The 13988-nt window shown below is 44.2% G+C and overlaps 2 protein-coding genes across 3 annotated transcripts; one reads left to right on the forward strand and one right to left on the reverse strand.

Annotated features, from left to right (window-relative positions):
• Positions 1-5790: 5790 nt before the first annotated feature.
• On the forward strand, positions 5791-8562 carry LOC129586080 (uncharacterized). 2 transcript variants are annotated; one of them, XM_055479082.1, is made up of 3 exons: positions 5791-6126; positions 6972-7289; positions 7465-8562. In XM_055479082.1, exons 2-3 carry the CDS (start codon positions 7091-7093, stop codon positions 8160-8162), a joined length of 897 nt encoding a protein of 298 aa, XP_055335057.1. In that variant the 5' UTR covers positions 5791-6126; positions 6972-7090; the 3' UTR covers positions 8163-8562. The 2 variants fall into 2 exon arrangements, with proteins under 2 accessions (XP_055335057.1, XP_055335056.1); XM_055479081.1 differs by having other exon boundaries at positions 7020-7289.
• A 1399-nt stretch (positions 8563-9961) lies between these two features.
• LOC129586023 (uncharacterized) lies at positions 9962-12609 on the reverse strand. The gene is made up of 4 exons (XM_055479001.1): positions 11905-12609; positions 11119-11595; positions 10398-10745; positions 9962-10302 (listed from the first exon to the last, which is right to left on the reverse strand). The coding sequence occupies exons 1-4, from the start codon at positions 12607-12609 to the stop codon at positions 10093-10095; spliced, it is 1740 nt and encodes a 579-aa protein (XP_055334976.1). The 3' UTR covers positions 9962-10092.
• Positions 12610-13988: the final 1379 nt, after the last annotated feature.

Below are 13988 nucleotides of genomic sequence, written 5' to 3' on the forward strand. Positions count from 1 at the left end.
AAAGTGCAAGCAAAAGTGCAAAACAAAACATTGACAAAAACGTGGACATGGGATTGTGCAATGATTGGAATGCAGTGAGCGAGATGGCTTGGATTGGTAGTGGGAAATGACGGAGGGAGACGATTGTGCTGGTGTCCACGCTCGTAGAAGGTGCCCAGAATAAGGCTGAATTCATTTTCGTGCGAAAGCTGCTTAACATAAGCTGATTTCGGTTTTTATTGATCAAACCAAACCTTTTGAGAAAGGTTGATGACCTCTGGCAGAAAGGTTGACGACCTTTTGAGAAAGGTTGATGACCTTTGGAGAAAGGTTGATGACTTCTGGCAGAAAGGTTGATGACCTTTTGAGAAAGGTTGATGACCTCTGGCAGAAAGGTTGATGACCTTCATTGAACGTCAACCATCAACCCGTCAACCTTCCTGCCGGCTACAGGCGCACACGTCTGACTTTTCGTTAATTTGTACTTCCTCCGCAATCCACCGTCCCAATTCCGGGCCGGCAAATCCAGCGGAGTCCCAAGCAAATGATGCTCCAGCACGACATACAATTTCGTCTGCATCTCCAACAGCGTACCGTGGATGACGGTGACATCATTCGTTGCAATTTTCTGAATGTATTCGCCGCCGATACCGCAGAGGCGGCAGTTGCGCCAGACAATCCGATCCACGGCGGCTGCCACGTCCACACACGCCTGGGCCATCAGTTGCACCTCCAAGGGGAGGCGGTTATCACCCAGATCCCAGCGACAGCGGTTAGCCACCACCTGCGAGAAACGGAAAGCGGCACGTAACGCGACTGAATTTCTGATAGATTCTTTACTTTATGTATGACTGTGGAAACCACGTTTTTTAAATTAGGACGACAACAATTAGTAACGCGTAACGGGCATGCAGTGCCCACGCTGGTACGGCCTAATATCTTCATATCTAATCTGTAATATATGCCACTATTGTAAAAAAATATTCATATTACAGTAATTTTTGTTGGTCATTTTAATTAATGCACTTTTTTTAAACCTGAATCCGTAAGCTTAATGTTTACTATGAAAGCTCGGAAAATTTACGTTTTTCGTAAAAATCTGTCACCTATCGTTTGCTCCCGACTGTTTCCTGTGTAAAATGTACGAGAGCGTCTCCTTCAATGGGGAACAGGAAAAGTTCGAGATAGCTTTGAACTCTCTGCCTAAGCGAGACATCAGTAATTTTGTTTATAACTATCAGGATCAACTGAATCAAAAAGCCAAAGGAAAGATGAAACAGCGTCTTCAAAGCGGATGGTTTTACGCCGATGGCCACTGGACACCGCCTACAATCCGACTGGCACCCAATCTCCTGCGTGTCACACTGGAGCAACAATCTAACCACTTGGCTGCGGCGCTCCCGCAGGAACTCCTGCGAGAAACTCTGTCGTATTTGGGCCTAAATGAGCGGCAGCTGTACCGCCGTGTCAGTCCGCTGTGGAATACGTTGATTATCCAAGATCAAACTAGAGAGCGTCTGGCGCTCAGCTTCGACAACGCCGCTACGAACGCGGGCTCTGTGGGCATGGGCATCATCTGGCACTTAACCGCCGCCACGGAGATTGTCGTCCTGATCAACGCTAAACAAAGCGTGACGTCGCAGTTACTTTGCGATGCCCTGCGCCTGATCAGCGCCGTATATGAGCAGCGCGGTAACCGTCAACGAAAGCTGCAGGTATATGTGCCGCTAACGCTGTGCGTCAATATATAAAATGTGTCCAGCGTTAATATCTAACGCTGTGCGTAGTACAACATTCAGTCGCACGACTTCCGCCCTTTTCGTTGCCCAGGTAGTGGCTAAACATTGTCTCTGGGATTTGGGGGATGACCGCCTTCCCGAGGAGGTACGGTTGCTGGCTACTACGTGTGTCAACGCATCAGCCTCCGTGGAACGCATCATCTGGCGTAACTGCAGTTTCTGCAGTATCGGCGGCGAACAGAACGAGTTAATAGTGACTAGTGATGTCACCGTCGTCCGTGGCACGCCGATAGAGATGCAGACGGATCTGTACGAACTGCTGGAGCGGCAGTTGCTGCCGATTCCGCTGGATGTCGGCGGAGTGCAGCGTTGGATTGCGAAAGAAGCAGGGACTGACGGAAAACCAGACAACTGCGCCATTATTAAGAGGGTAGAATAGTTATTAAATAAATTTGGAATAAACACAAATATGCCGAATATTTGGTGAGGATTCCGTTAATAGTTTTTACAGCTTTTGATGACCTACCAGAGCCAGGATCCCCGTGTGACGAACCTCCACCATAGAAGGTCCTTCCGGACAAAGGGTGACCTGTGCCGATTAGATGTACGGACGTTGTCTCCGCTAACATTGTGGGTGTTGAATCTAACCATGCTGTCGGGTCCACAGTGGATTCGCAACCATGCCGGATGGCCTGCCCGCACCATCCCAGCCGGCAGCAACCGCCAAATCGTTGAACACGATTTGAATGGACTATCTGTATGGTAGAATAGCACGCTCAACAACATATCAAATCTCTATCAAACCCACATTTGGCAATGGTTTGATTTTTATATTAACTGTTTTGAATAAATGTGGGGAGGGTAAAAATGTCAAGTACTGAGGATTTACTAATTTCCAAATTAAAATTGCTAACTCGGTTAATGATTTGATTAATTTCTGAATCTGACATACGATGCAGGTTACCACCGGCTGCTGTGGTTGTAAATGTTACAACGGTCAGCCGTTCATATTATCCTTTTCTGCAGTCCATTTCACTGCGAACGACATGCTACAAAATTTAAAAGGCAAAATTGATCGATACATTTACGGAGCTCTTTGGTACGGTTATATATATTATGCCAAGAGAGTTTACTTATATATTTTTCATTTCTGTCATTTTAAACCTAGGAACAAGGGGAGAAGATGAAAGGGATTGCGCGAAAGCAAAGGGACTTACTCACTTTTGGTGCTAGGTACCGGAAAATCCCCTTGAGCGGTGAGTTGCCACACAGAAAGCTCTCTGTATTAAAATATTTTCTGCTGCACCTGTGCCAAGGGTGTGAAGCAACATGGTGCCCAGTCCCACTTAAGAGTTCGCACACGCTACCCTGAAATAAACTGTCAATTCCGTTCTGTATATGTCACAAAATTATCGACATTCGACATGTAAGCTCTACATAGCCAATATTCCACAGATGTCAGGAAACCTGAGCCTCAAACGGATTAACGAAACGATGTCCGTTACTTACGTACGCACTTTTGACACACAAACAGGATTTTCAAAGCGCCTGACATCCGGCAACCGTAAAAGACATCTGCGCTAGAATTAGTTGATATCAGTCTATATTCAACCACCCTGGCGCTCTGATTTCCTGACCAATGAAGCCATTATGAAGGTAGTCCAAAGGATGAAAACAAAGCGTAGCGGGAACAGTGCCATTTTTTCATGCTACTCAGGAAGGTAGCTCATTTAATTTAAAGAACGCGCCGCGATTCGTTCGTGCCGTGATTATTATATGAGTCGCTTGGTCCAGAAGTACAACCATTAATAATTTTAACATCTCCCTTTGACGAAGAGTTTGTTTTGCCATCTCTTGACCGGTTTGCAGCAGTTATGTGTGCTCTAGCAATCAACAGCACATCAGCTAATTACTCTAGCAATACCTGCAGTGATAATCCGATGTCCTGGTCGTCAAATTCAATGATATCACTGACAATGTCCGCTTTGATCTTTGCACTGAATGGAACTGTGCTGGCATTTTATCTCACCCACTGGCGCTTGCTTAGGGATTTCCATGTATACGTCTTCGCGCTTTTAGTCGCGAATTTCTTGTATCCAGTATGTTATGGCCCGCTGGATGTGATCAACAACATTTTCGCTGTCTGGTGTTGGGGTTCGCGCTGGTGCACTTTCTTCAATTATGTCGGCAATGCCATTCCCCTCGTGGAAATACTCCTCCACACAGCCATCGCCATCAGCCGCTTCTGCGCCGTGATATTCCCCATTCGATACCGCCAAATCCACAGTACGCGGATCGCTAGTGTGGTGTGCGGCATATGTTGGACTGCTTCTCATGTCATTGTCGTCCCGGTTGTTGTTGTGGATGCACTACTTTACCGGCAACCGGAGGCTGCAGCAGGATGCGTAATCAACTTTACACTGGCGCCGGCTCAGCAAGCTTGGCTATACTTTGCTCAGGCTATCAGTCTTGCTGCGCTGGTCGTTGTGCTGGGACAGTATCCAGTTGTTTTTCACATACGACGGCAGCGTATGCGGAAACTGGGAGAACTGCGGCATGATGGCTCTCGCCCGACTGGTAAGTGGTTTCTTAGATTATTCATAATATTAGTCATTATCAACATTACTTCGGGATTTCGCAAAGATCGATCCCATTTATCAACCATTTCAAGCAACCTACTATTTTGATGCATCAAACTGTGCTGTACTCCATTCGCTTTTCCTGTTTTGGTGTAAAATAAAAAAAGGTAAGTACTTCCTGTTTCAACGTTTTTGCAGTTTGGAACTGGAATCAGCGGTTCATCACAGTTCATCATGTTATGCCAAATGAAATCCCAGTTGTTAAAAAATGAAACCAGACGTTTCATTTGAAAGAGCAAACAAATTGAATAAAAACAATAAATTTACTACAAAAACAAAATTAAGAAGACCGGTTGACCGTTGTTAAGAAGCGACGTAGAAATTCGACATTTCGAAACATTAATTCGACTTGCAGAATAACAGCGGGTCTGATTTTTCGCTTGGTAGGTTCATGTTACTGTTGCTGTTGGCTTTGTAGGCGTCCCCTCACAATCCATGGATACGTCAGCGGCTTATCCAAACAAGCAGCAGAGAAAATCGGAAAGTAGCGCCTTTTTGCTACTAACGATACTGACGGTTAGCGTTGCGGTTTGCTGGACGCCCTCCGCCATAGTGTTTCCCATCTATACCACTTCGCAAGATCAACTTCTCATGTTCTGGGTTTATGCTGTATTTGAATTCCAGTCGGTGATTGATCCGGTGATTTTCGCCTTATCACTGCCGGATGTCCGTCGGATAATGTTTCAGCGACATCGCTGAAAGGGATGGACAAAGTCTAAACCACGTATCCACCCGTTATCTCCTGGATAATAACAGCAGCATGCATTCAGTGGAAAAAAAGCCTATCAGCCAAAGCGCCGGCACTGCTTTTTTAAAAGTTATCTAGTTGTTCCGGTTATTCACGTTTTGCTGCTGACGTTTTCAATTTGCCGTTTTGTGTAAAATCCAAAAGGATGAATAATGATATTGTTAAGTTCCCGCAACGTTCGGATTCCCTTTTTACAAGCGTGGCGTTTACACCCGTAGGTATTCTCAAGTGTTCTGATTATTACTTAGATGTCTTATCATGATTTTTTAATCGTGTAAAAAACGTTATGTATATCACAAAGTTGCCATAGCGCTGGCAGAAAAAGGAAATTAGTAGTTGGTACGAACACAAAGGAATTAAGTACGCACTGTAACCCACTGGCACTTTTATTATACGCTGACGGCCGAATAATATAGAATAATTAACGAGCATAATTGAAACGAGTAGTTCCCACGCTGGCAACGCGTGGGAATTGCTTGTCAGTATGACTGTCCGGACATGAACAGCTGTTGCAAACAATACCGTGGAGAATTACTGCATCGAACTGATCACACGTTCGACTGGCCCCATTCCCAGGCAACAATGCGAGAAAGTGGAGGACCGTACAGTGCTTGCGCCAATTGCTGGCTTAAAAAGCCTCGCCCGTTAAATTTTATTACACAACTATTTATATTATTTTGCGAAGTTACCTTTTGCCTAGCAATCTTCGCCCTACTGGCTTGACATAAAACTTTTCTTGTAAAACTATTCTTGTAAAGAATGATCTTAACCGTTTTTGTTTCGGGTTTTCATTTATACGATGATCCGATCCGATTACTCTGAATGCTGAGGCAGTAATTGAAATGCGAAAGGAGAGCTATTCAGGAGTGCTATTGCACTGATCATTGAATATAACCAATTACTAGTGCAATTGTACTTCGGAATACCACCTGCATAATATCCCATAAGGATTCCTACGCAGTATTCTACGCATCACACCATACCTGTGCTTATTCCATCAAAGCCTACAAACGAGAAATCGGTATGCGCTTTAAGCTTTAGTTAGTTAGTTATGCTCTTGCCTTCAGTTTGTAGTATTGCTCACCGTTAGTACTTCAGCGCAAACTGCGCTCTGACTGGTGTACTCAAACATTTTTTACGAACGGCTCTATAAGTTATAGATGCGATTTCTTTAAATTGGTTAATGATAAAACAGGTTTGAATGGGTGTTTACGCATCCAACTTCACAGAAGGACAGATAGTCTAAAACCATTGAGAACAAATTTCAGTACGTAGTCCGCAAAAGATATCTGCACATTAGATGTCAGAATCCGTTTCCGTTTGCACTAGCGATTTCCAACTCAGCGGGCCCTATACCGAAAAGTAACGATTTTGGTACTTTAAGTTAAAGGACTTTAAGTTAAAGAGAAGAAAATTATAGAGCCTTTCGTCCAATGGTAGTGCAGAGGCGGAGCCAAAAGTTAAAGGATCTGGCCCCTTTAAGTTATAGAGCCACTCGTAAAGGATGTTTGAGGATTGTATAACATTTCACAACCCGACATTTCATGACGTAACGTTTCATGGCGTAACAATTCACAACCTGGACTTTTCACAACCGTAACATTTCGCAACTCAGACTTTTCACAACCATAACAATTCACAACCCAGACTTTTCACAACCGTAACATTTCGTAACCAGGACATTTCACAACCGTGACATTTAGATCCGCTTTCCAAATCACGGATGTAAAGCCGAATATCTTTATGGAAAGTGCCTCGGCTTGAACACTGTAATTAGTTGGCATGGCTTGCGGTTGATGCCGCACATAATTTTTATTCACATTCAGTATAATATTATTGCTTCTTGTGGTACATTCGGTTATCTAGTTTTTTTGTCCTGTCCTGACCTCGCCCGTTCTGACGTTTGGATTGCAGATGGCACCTTCAAAACCTCACCAAAACATTTTCGACAAATTTATACTATTCACGGTTCCGTATGCGGCAAAATGTTTCCGTTGGTCTATGTGTTAATTGGCGGGAAGTGTATGGATTTATACCGGAAAGTGTTCCAGGCCTTGTACGATTCCTTAGCAAAACTGTGTGAAGACGGTCAAGACCCATCGGAACCGGCTTATATGCTCATCGATTTTGAACAAGCGGCATGGACAGCCTTTAGGAGAATCTTTCGCAAAACAACTGTTCAAGGTGAGCGTAAAAACAAAAATAAATTTGCAGTGAAAAACAGCGTACATTGTTTTGTTTAGATTAAGATTTTGAATGAAAATTTTGGCCTTACTTTACGCAGTGTAAGCACATTTCGGTATAAAATTATGAACGTTTTTACAGCCAACCAAAAATAACCGCATGGTATTTCATTTAGGTTGCCTTTTCCATTTTGGTCAAAACGTGTACAAGCGTATCTTGAAGTACGGATTCAGCGAACGATACATTTCGGATTTGCAGTTTAATACGCAATGCAAAATGTTGTTGGCATTGGCATTTGTTCCTGTGGACGACGTGGTCAAGGTTTACGAAACTTTCATCCAGCATCCGGAATGCGTTCTTGAAAAGGATAGGAAATTAATCATGTATTTCGAGAGAGTTTATATCGGTCAGACAGTGAAAACCAGAAAAGGACAGGGGCGGAGGCCACCGTGTTTTTCGATCGCATTTTGGAACTGTCATAACCGTCTGCTTGGTGGAGTACAAAGGACCACCAACAACGCCAAAGGATGGCACAACGGTTATGCAACATCAAGCGGATCTGTCATACCGGATATCTACACATTTTTCGGCAAATTGCAATTGGAGCAGAATTTACAAGAAGGTCGTATTGGCAAGCTGAAAAAAGGTGAAAAACCGGAGCCACAGAGACGAGAGTTCAAAGAGCTGACTGAGCGGTTGATGGCGGTTGCTGTTATGTACAACGATATGGATCCATTGGAGTATTTGGAAAACATCAGCAGGAACGTGGAGATGTCTTGGAAAGATGGTGAGGACGAATCGGATTCGGATGGTTCGGAAGATTGGCGTTGTGGGAAAGCATGCTGTATAGGGCCTGTGGATTTTGCACTGTAATGATGGGTTTAACTAACAAACTGCCGGCTTATAAATATATCACTACTATATATTATTTATTCTTGTTGAAAAATTTAAATAATTCAAATTTTTTTGTAAATGCAAATTATTTGAGTAATTTGCGGTGTTACCGTAACCGCCAAGTCGTAGCTACAAGTCATCGATCAATGATGATAAAATCTATTTCACTGTTGACTTTCACTAATTCGAAATGAGAAATAGATGGCTAAAATTATTTGTGGAACGCTGTGGTCATGAAATGTTACGGTTGTGAAATGTTGCGGACATGAAATGTTACGGTTGTGAAAAGTTGCGGTCATGAAATGTTACAGTTGTGAAACGTTGCGGTCATGAAACGTTACGGTCATGAAATATACGTTGTGAAACGTTACGTTGTGAAATGTCGAGTTATGAAATGTCGTGTAACGTGTTTGAGTACCCTTACTGCAATTCGGATGGCCGCGTGTCGCCTGAGCTCAGTATCTGTCCATTCTCGCACCCAGTGTTAAGGTGAATTTCCACTCAAATTAGACCATATTAAACTATACAGGAATCGATAGAGAATTCATTTTTCTATCTACTGATGTGAATTACGTCTTTGTGAAAAAATTGTACACAAGCAGTTATTTTAAAAACCGTCATAGGGTAGAAATCTTTAACAAGGTTTTAATACTGCGCAGTAGAGGAGAATATCTCTGTTCGGGATAGCGGCAAGTTTGCTGACCACAAGCCACAAGAAGCTAACAAGCGGCAGCCGTGTTTATATAAGAATCAGAATACGCGCACTCTGTCATAAATGATCAGGTAGAACAATGAGATTTATTGCCCTGTTAGCATGTGCATCACCATTCCATGCTTGCGCTTGACTCACAAGTCATTGCCAGAAAGCCATTCCTGCTCAGCGGAACAATACGTGACCTGATGAGACCAGGACACAACAGGATACGCAGCAGTCGCACCAAGAATAAGTCTGCTCTCCGGCCTATCTGGCCCAACACAAAAAGTTGAATTCCTCAAAGTTACAAATACGGATCAAATAACTCAGCGTTTTCTCCGATTTTAAGTTTGACAACTCCATCTTATGGAGTATATTCCTGTACACATTCTGAACCAAAATAAAGGTTATCCGAAGTAGATTCACCGAGTTATACGAGTTTAAAGTATTTGAAAATTCGCTGCACCTTTGTTTTTTAAGATTACATCACGATATTGGTTCAGAATGTCCTTCATATGTGGTTTTATCATATGGGAAAGTTTCATAAAGTTCGGGTGGATAGCTGAGTTATTTGACGCGTTTGATTTTTTAAACGTTTTCCGGTGATAGCACAACACCCGGTTATTGCGCGCACATTTTGAGTTTAAATCAGTGTAGTTCAATGTTCTGAGCATTGAAAGCAGTAACGTACACTATGGAACTGTTTACGAGCCCTTCATGGCTTTTTTTCTAGCAAAAGGGGTGCAAACGAGTAGTAACTCCGCTTAAAGGAAACGTGAGTTAAGGAGATTTTTTTTCGCATAAAACCCATTACACGCGATTACGCCGGGTTCGTGCAAAAGGAAAAATATATTATCATTATCAAAACAGAAAACGATGACTAACGAGTGTGTGATCTGCTGTACGGATGTCGTCGCCAACGCTGCAGCATGTTTTACGTAACGTATGCGATGCCCGGCAGGGGTGAGGCGGCGGCCGGAGCTGAAAGTGGTCCAATCTCCTCGCACGGCTTTAGTAACAGGAATAGCCGAAAGGCGATTGCAAAAGTTATAGCAACAGCCAACAAATATAATTATACCGTGCTGCATCTATGCCCAGGTGAAGAAACTGTCATACAGCCACATAACGTTTCTGTGCGTTTCCACGCGCTGCCGAGCAAGCTTCCTCTCATAAAGCAATGAAATTATTCTAAACTACAATCAACTGGATTCTGCTCTACAGTTCATCGGGGCGCCAAACGCCACGCTGCACACTAGGTTGCTGATCCAACTGCCGCCGCGACAGCATGGTCATGTTGACTACCCACAACGTTAGTGAGGACACCGTCGTCAGATCTAAACCGCGCAGCTCCTCCACCGTCCAGAGATACTTTCCACGGTAGCGGTTCGTCGGACGGGGATCGCTGCACTGATACGTTAACAAAATCTAGTCATGAGAGAATCATGAGAGAACACGAAACGTAACTCTGGCTTAACACGAAACGTAACTCTGGTATTGCCAAATTAATATCACAAACTTACCGCGTTGATGGTGGCGAAGCTGTCTGACGTTTCGTTTCTCCACGCTGCGCCCGCAATCCATTGCACTAACCCGAAAGCATCCAGTGGAAACCACTGCTCCAGCCACCACAAGTTCCGTTCCAGTAGTTCGTACAAATTCGTCTGCATCTCCATCATCGTATTCCGCACGGCGGTGAAATCACTGGCCACAGTCAGCTCGTAATATTCGCCGCCAATACCGCCGAAGCGGCAGTTACGCCAGCCGATCCAGTTCATAGCGGATGCTGCGTCAGATAACGTTCTAGCCAATAGCTGCATCTCCGTCGGGAAGCGATCACCCAGGTCCCATCGACAGCGGTTGATTAGCACCTGGAAAAGAGTCTGTAGGATGCTGGGCACTTATCCATGTACATGTGCGTCAAAAACAGCCTTTAATTTGTTTAAATTCCGCAAAAAATGCTGGTATGCTGGTTCTCGGCCAAAGTGACCTTTAAATTTACGTATAAAAAAAATATAAAAAAATAAAAAAAATAAAAAAATAAAAAAATATGGAAAAGCTCATTTCGGGACATTAGTTTGACCGGTTATCAGATAAGAAATATAAAACGCTTCATAGTGCGGGAGAAAGATGGATTTAGTAAAGGCAAACATGCCCACAAAGTAACTGGTGCTATGTAACGGGGCGACTTTCTTTAATTCAACGAAGAAACTAACGCACAACCCTACCTTCCGGCGCAATTACCTGTAACTTTTTCCGACGATTACCACGCTGTTCGTAAACGAAGCTGAGTAAGCGCAAGCAGTCGCTGAGTTCCGGCAGCGAAGAGGACTGTCTAGCGTCGCTAATGACGATTTCCTCCGTTAAGGTGGTAACATACTGGATGATGCACATACCAACGGAGCGGTTAGCCGTGCCGGCGTTGCCGAAGGTGAGCGTCAGGCGTCGACGGACGGCATCCTGCTTAATGACTGCGTCCCACAAGGGACTGACGCGGCAGTAAAAAGCCCGCTCATTCGTAGCGCAGCAGGAGAGAATTTCCCGCCAGAGTTCCGGTGGGAGTGCAGCGGCCAGCTGACTGGATATCTGTGCCGGTGCAGCACGCAAAGAAGCGCTAATACTGAAATTAGTTTTAGGTCGTGTCCACTGGCCATCGGTATAGGTCCAGCCAGTCTGCAGACGCCACGCCATTTCCGCTTTGGCCATGCCGTTCAGTTGGTTCTGTATTTTTGCAAACAAATAATTACTTGAATATATGTATACAGTATATCGATATTGAAATCAATTTAGCGCTCCTGAGAACTGTAGTGCAACAGCAGAAAATAACGGTATTACAGCAGCTCATTTGCCGGAAAGTTTGCCTATGCAGAGTTTATCGAACACTATTTTTAGGCTCTGAGATGGGTATAGTAGGTCTTATTTGATAAAATCAACTAAAAAATTCCAATTTATCTAAACTAACTAGAAACAGCTGTTCGTAGTGGGATAAAATGCCTGCACATAAATCCTACTATCACAGTATGGCCGTACCAGGGCATCCTCTGATACTGGTGCCAAATTCGCAGACCTACAGCGATCCTGGAGATACAGCAGGTTCCCGTTCGTTACGCAGACGGGATACGCGGTGCAGTCAGGCGCCGACATCAGCCCTTCCACCCACAGACTCCACAACGCCGGCTCCAACGGCCACCCAGCCCGGTACTCCCACGGGAGAGCGCACGCCTGTGTAACGTAATCTCCCTCCAAGACAGCGCGCGCTCCACCAAACGGCTCCGCCAGACGGACGACCAAGATGCTAACGAGTTTGAGTATGATGCCATTATCCAGATGAATTGCAACACAGGCATACTGGTCCCAGAGGACTCGATGCAACAGGTGCACCGCCGGGTTCCACGTCCACGGGCGATCAGCAGCGGTCCGCGATAAGACCTGAATGCCTATCGGCGCCCTGCTGTGCTCTGCCTTCCAGTCTGCGGAGAAAGGAATGCAAGACTCCTGAGAACGCAGATAGTGCTGCGCCTTTTTATATTCGACAAACTGCGAGCGTCGGCCGGGGACGCCGAAATCCACGAGCAGACCGCGGGGGACCGTGTTGATAACCTGGCCACGCTCCAGAAGTCCGTGGGCATTTTCCACATCCACCGCGTTCCATCGGTAGACATCGGTACAGGGAAAGATTTCACAAAAAGGCGATGAGTCAGAACAATCTGGCGACCGAATACCGTCGCTGCACATCGTCGTATTAAAAGCGAACCATGCTTCACAATGTGATACTAAAGAAGGCGGTTCAAGATTATAAATAAAAAAAAAACAATTCGGACTTGGCTCCAACAAAAAACAGTGTGCATTAAACATTAAAAAAGCGTCAACCTTTTAAATTATACATTTTACTTTATCAAATGCATTGCAATCATCCCGCGGAAAAATGCAGTACAATACCGATAATGTACGAGTTGTACAATTACTGTGCGAGGTACTAAAAATGCAGTCGCACTTTTGCGATTGCTTTATTCGGCTTGCCCTTTCGATCAACCTAACAATATCCAGAGCCAATCGTTTCAGTCTAGCTGAACTTTCTGCCTGTTTTCTGTTCAGTTGGGCTACGGTCTGACTTATGGTATTACCATAGAAAAGGAAAATACTGTACTTTCCTTTTATATGGTACAACAGTATACTGTCCAATGATATTATTACGTGTTCAAACTGCCTGGTAATCCTAATTGTAACGCATACTCGCATATACCCAGGATATTCACTACAGGCTGGCCAGAGGGCAACGCGAAAAGAAGCAGATAACGGTGAATGATTTCCTTCAGCCAGTACCCACAGGCAATAAAGCCGATCAATTCTTGAAAGTTGATGTATTATGAAAGCAGCGCACTGCTGGAAGTAAAGAAACGCACTGCGGGAATCCATTGAATGTCGGCGATGAAAAGGGACAGGAGACTGCGAGCAGCCGATGCCACTACGTAGAGCGTATTGCATGGGGAGAGAAGCACAGCAGGATGCCATGTAGGTTTGCATCTGCACCTATGGGCACGCGACGGGAACACCCGATGTCTTGCCCGCCTCGGTAATCCCACAGTATATCAAGCTCTTTCATCATGGGTTCCGTAATAAGAATAACGTAGTATGCGAAGCGGTAACAATATCTATTACGACTTTTATTATTCTGATTTTGGCGTGAACTGTCGCGGTAATAAACAAGCACACCAACTTGTAGAATTGTATTCATTTGACAAAAGGGGAAGCGAAGCTGTGTCCCGGATATAAAAACTAAATAGCATAGGTATTGCCGACGATTGGTGCACAGAAACTCAACAGGTGCCAAAGATGTCCATACTACCTTATTACCTTAAATATGCAATAATGCATGTAATAAAAGACTGGGAGAATAAATATCTTCATAGACGAACGCATGTGCAGTAGCCGAGCACAACCATTACCACTAGATGCTTCAAGATCGCTTTTGTATGAAATAAAGAAATTATTTAAAATTAGAATAAATGTTTATCGAAACAATTTCAAGCGAAGTAAATGAAAGGTTTAACAAAGGACAATAAACTCGCAAGTTAAACTAGTCAATAAACTAGTTAGGAACTCGTTTGTTCTAA

The sequence above is a fragment of the Paramacrobiotus metropolitanus genome, unplaced genomic scaffold, assembly GCF_019649055.1.
Source record: "Paramacrobiotus metropolitanus isolate TYO unplaced genomic scaffold, Prichtersi_v1.0 Parri_scaffold0000019, whole genome shotgun sequence".
Lineage (NCBI taxonomy): Eukaryota > Metazoa > Tardigrada > Eutardigrada > Parachela > Macrobiotidae > Paramacrobiotus > Paramacrobiotus metropolitanus.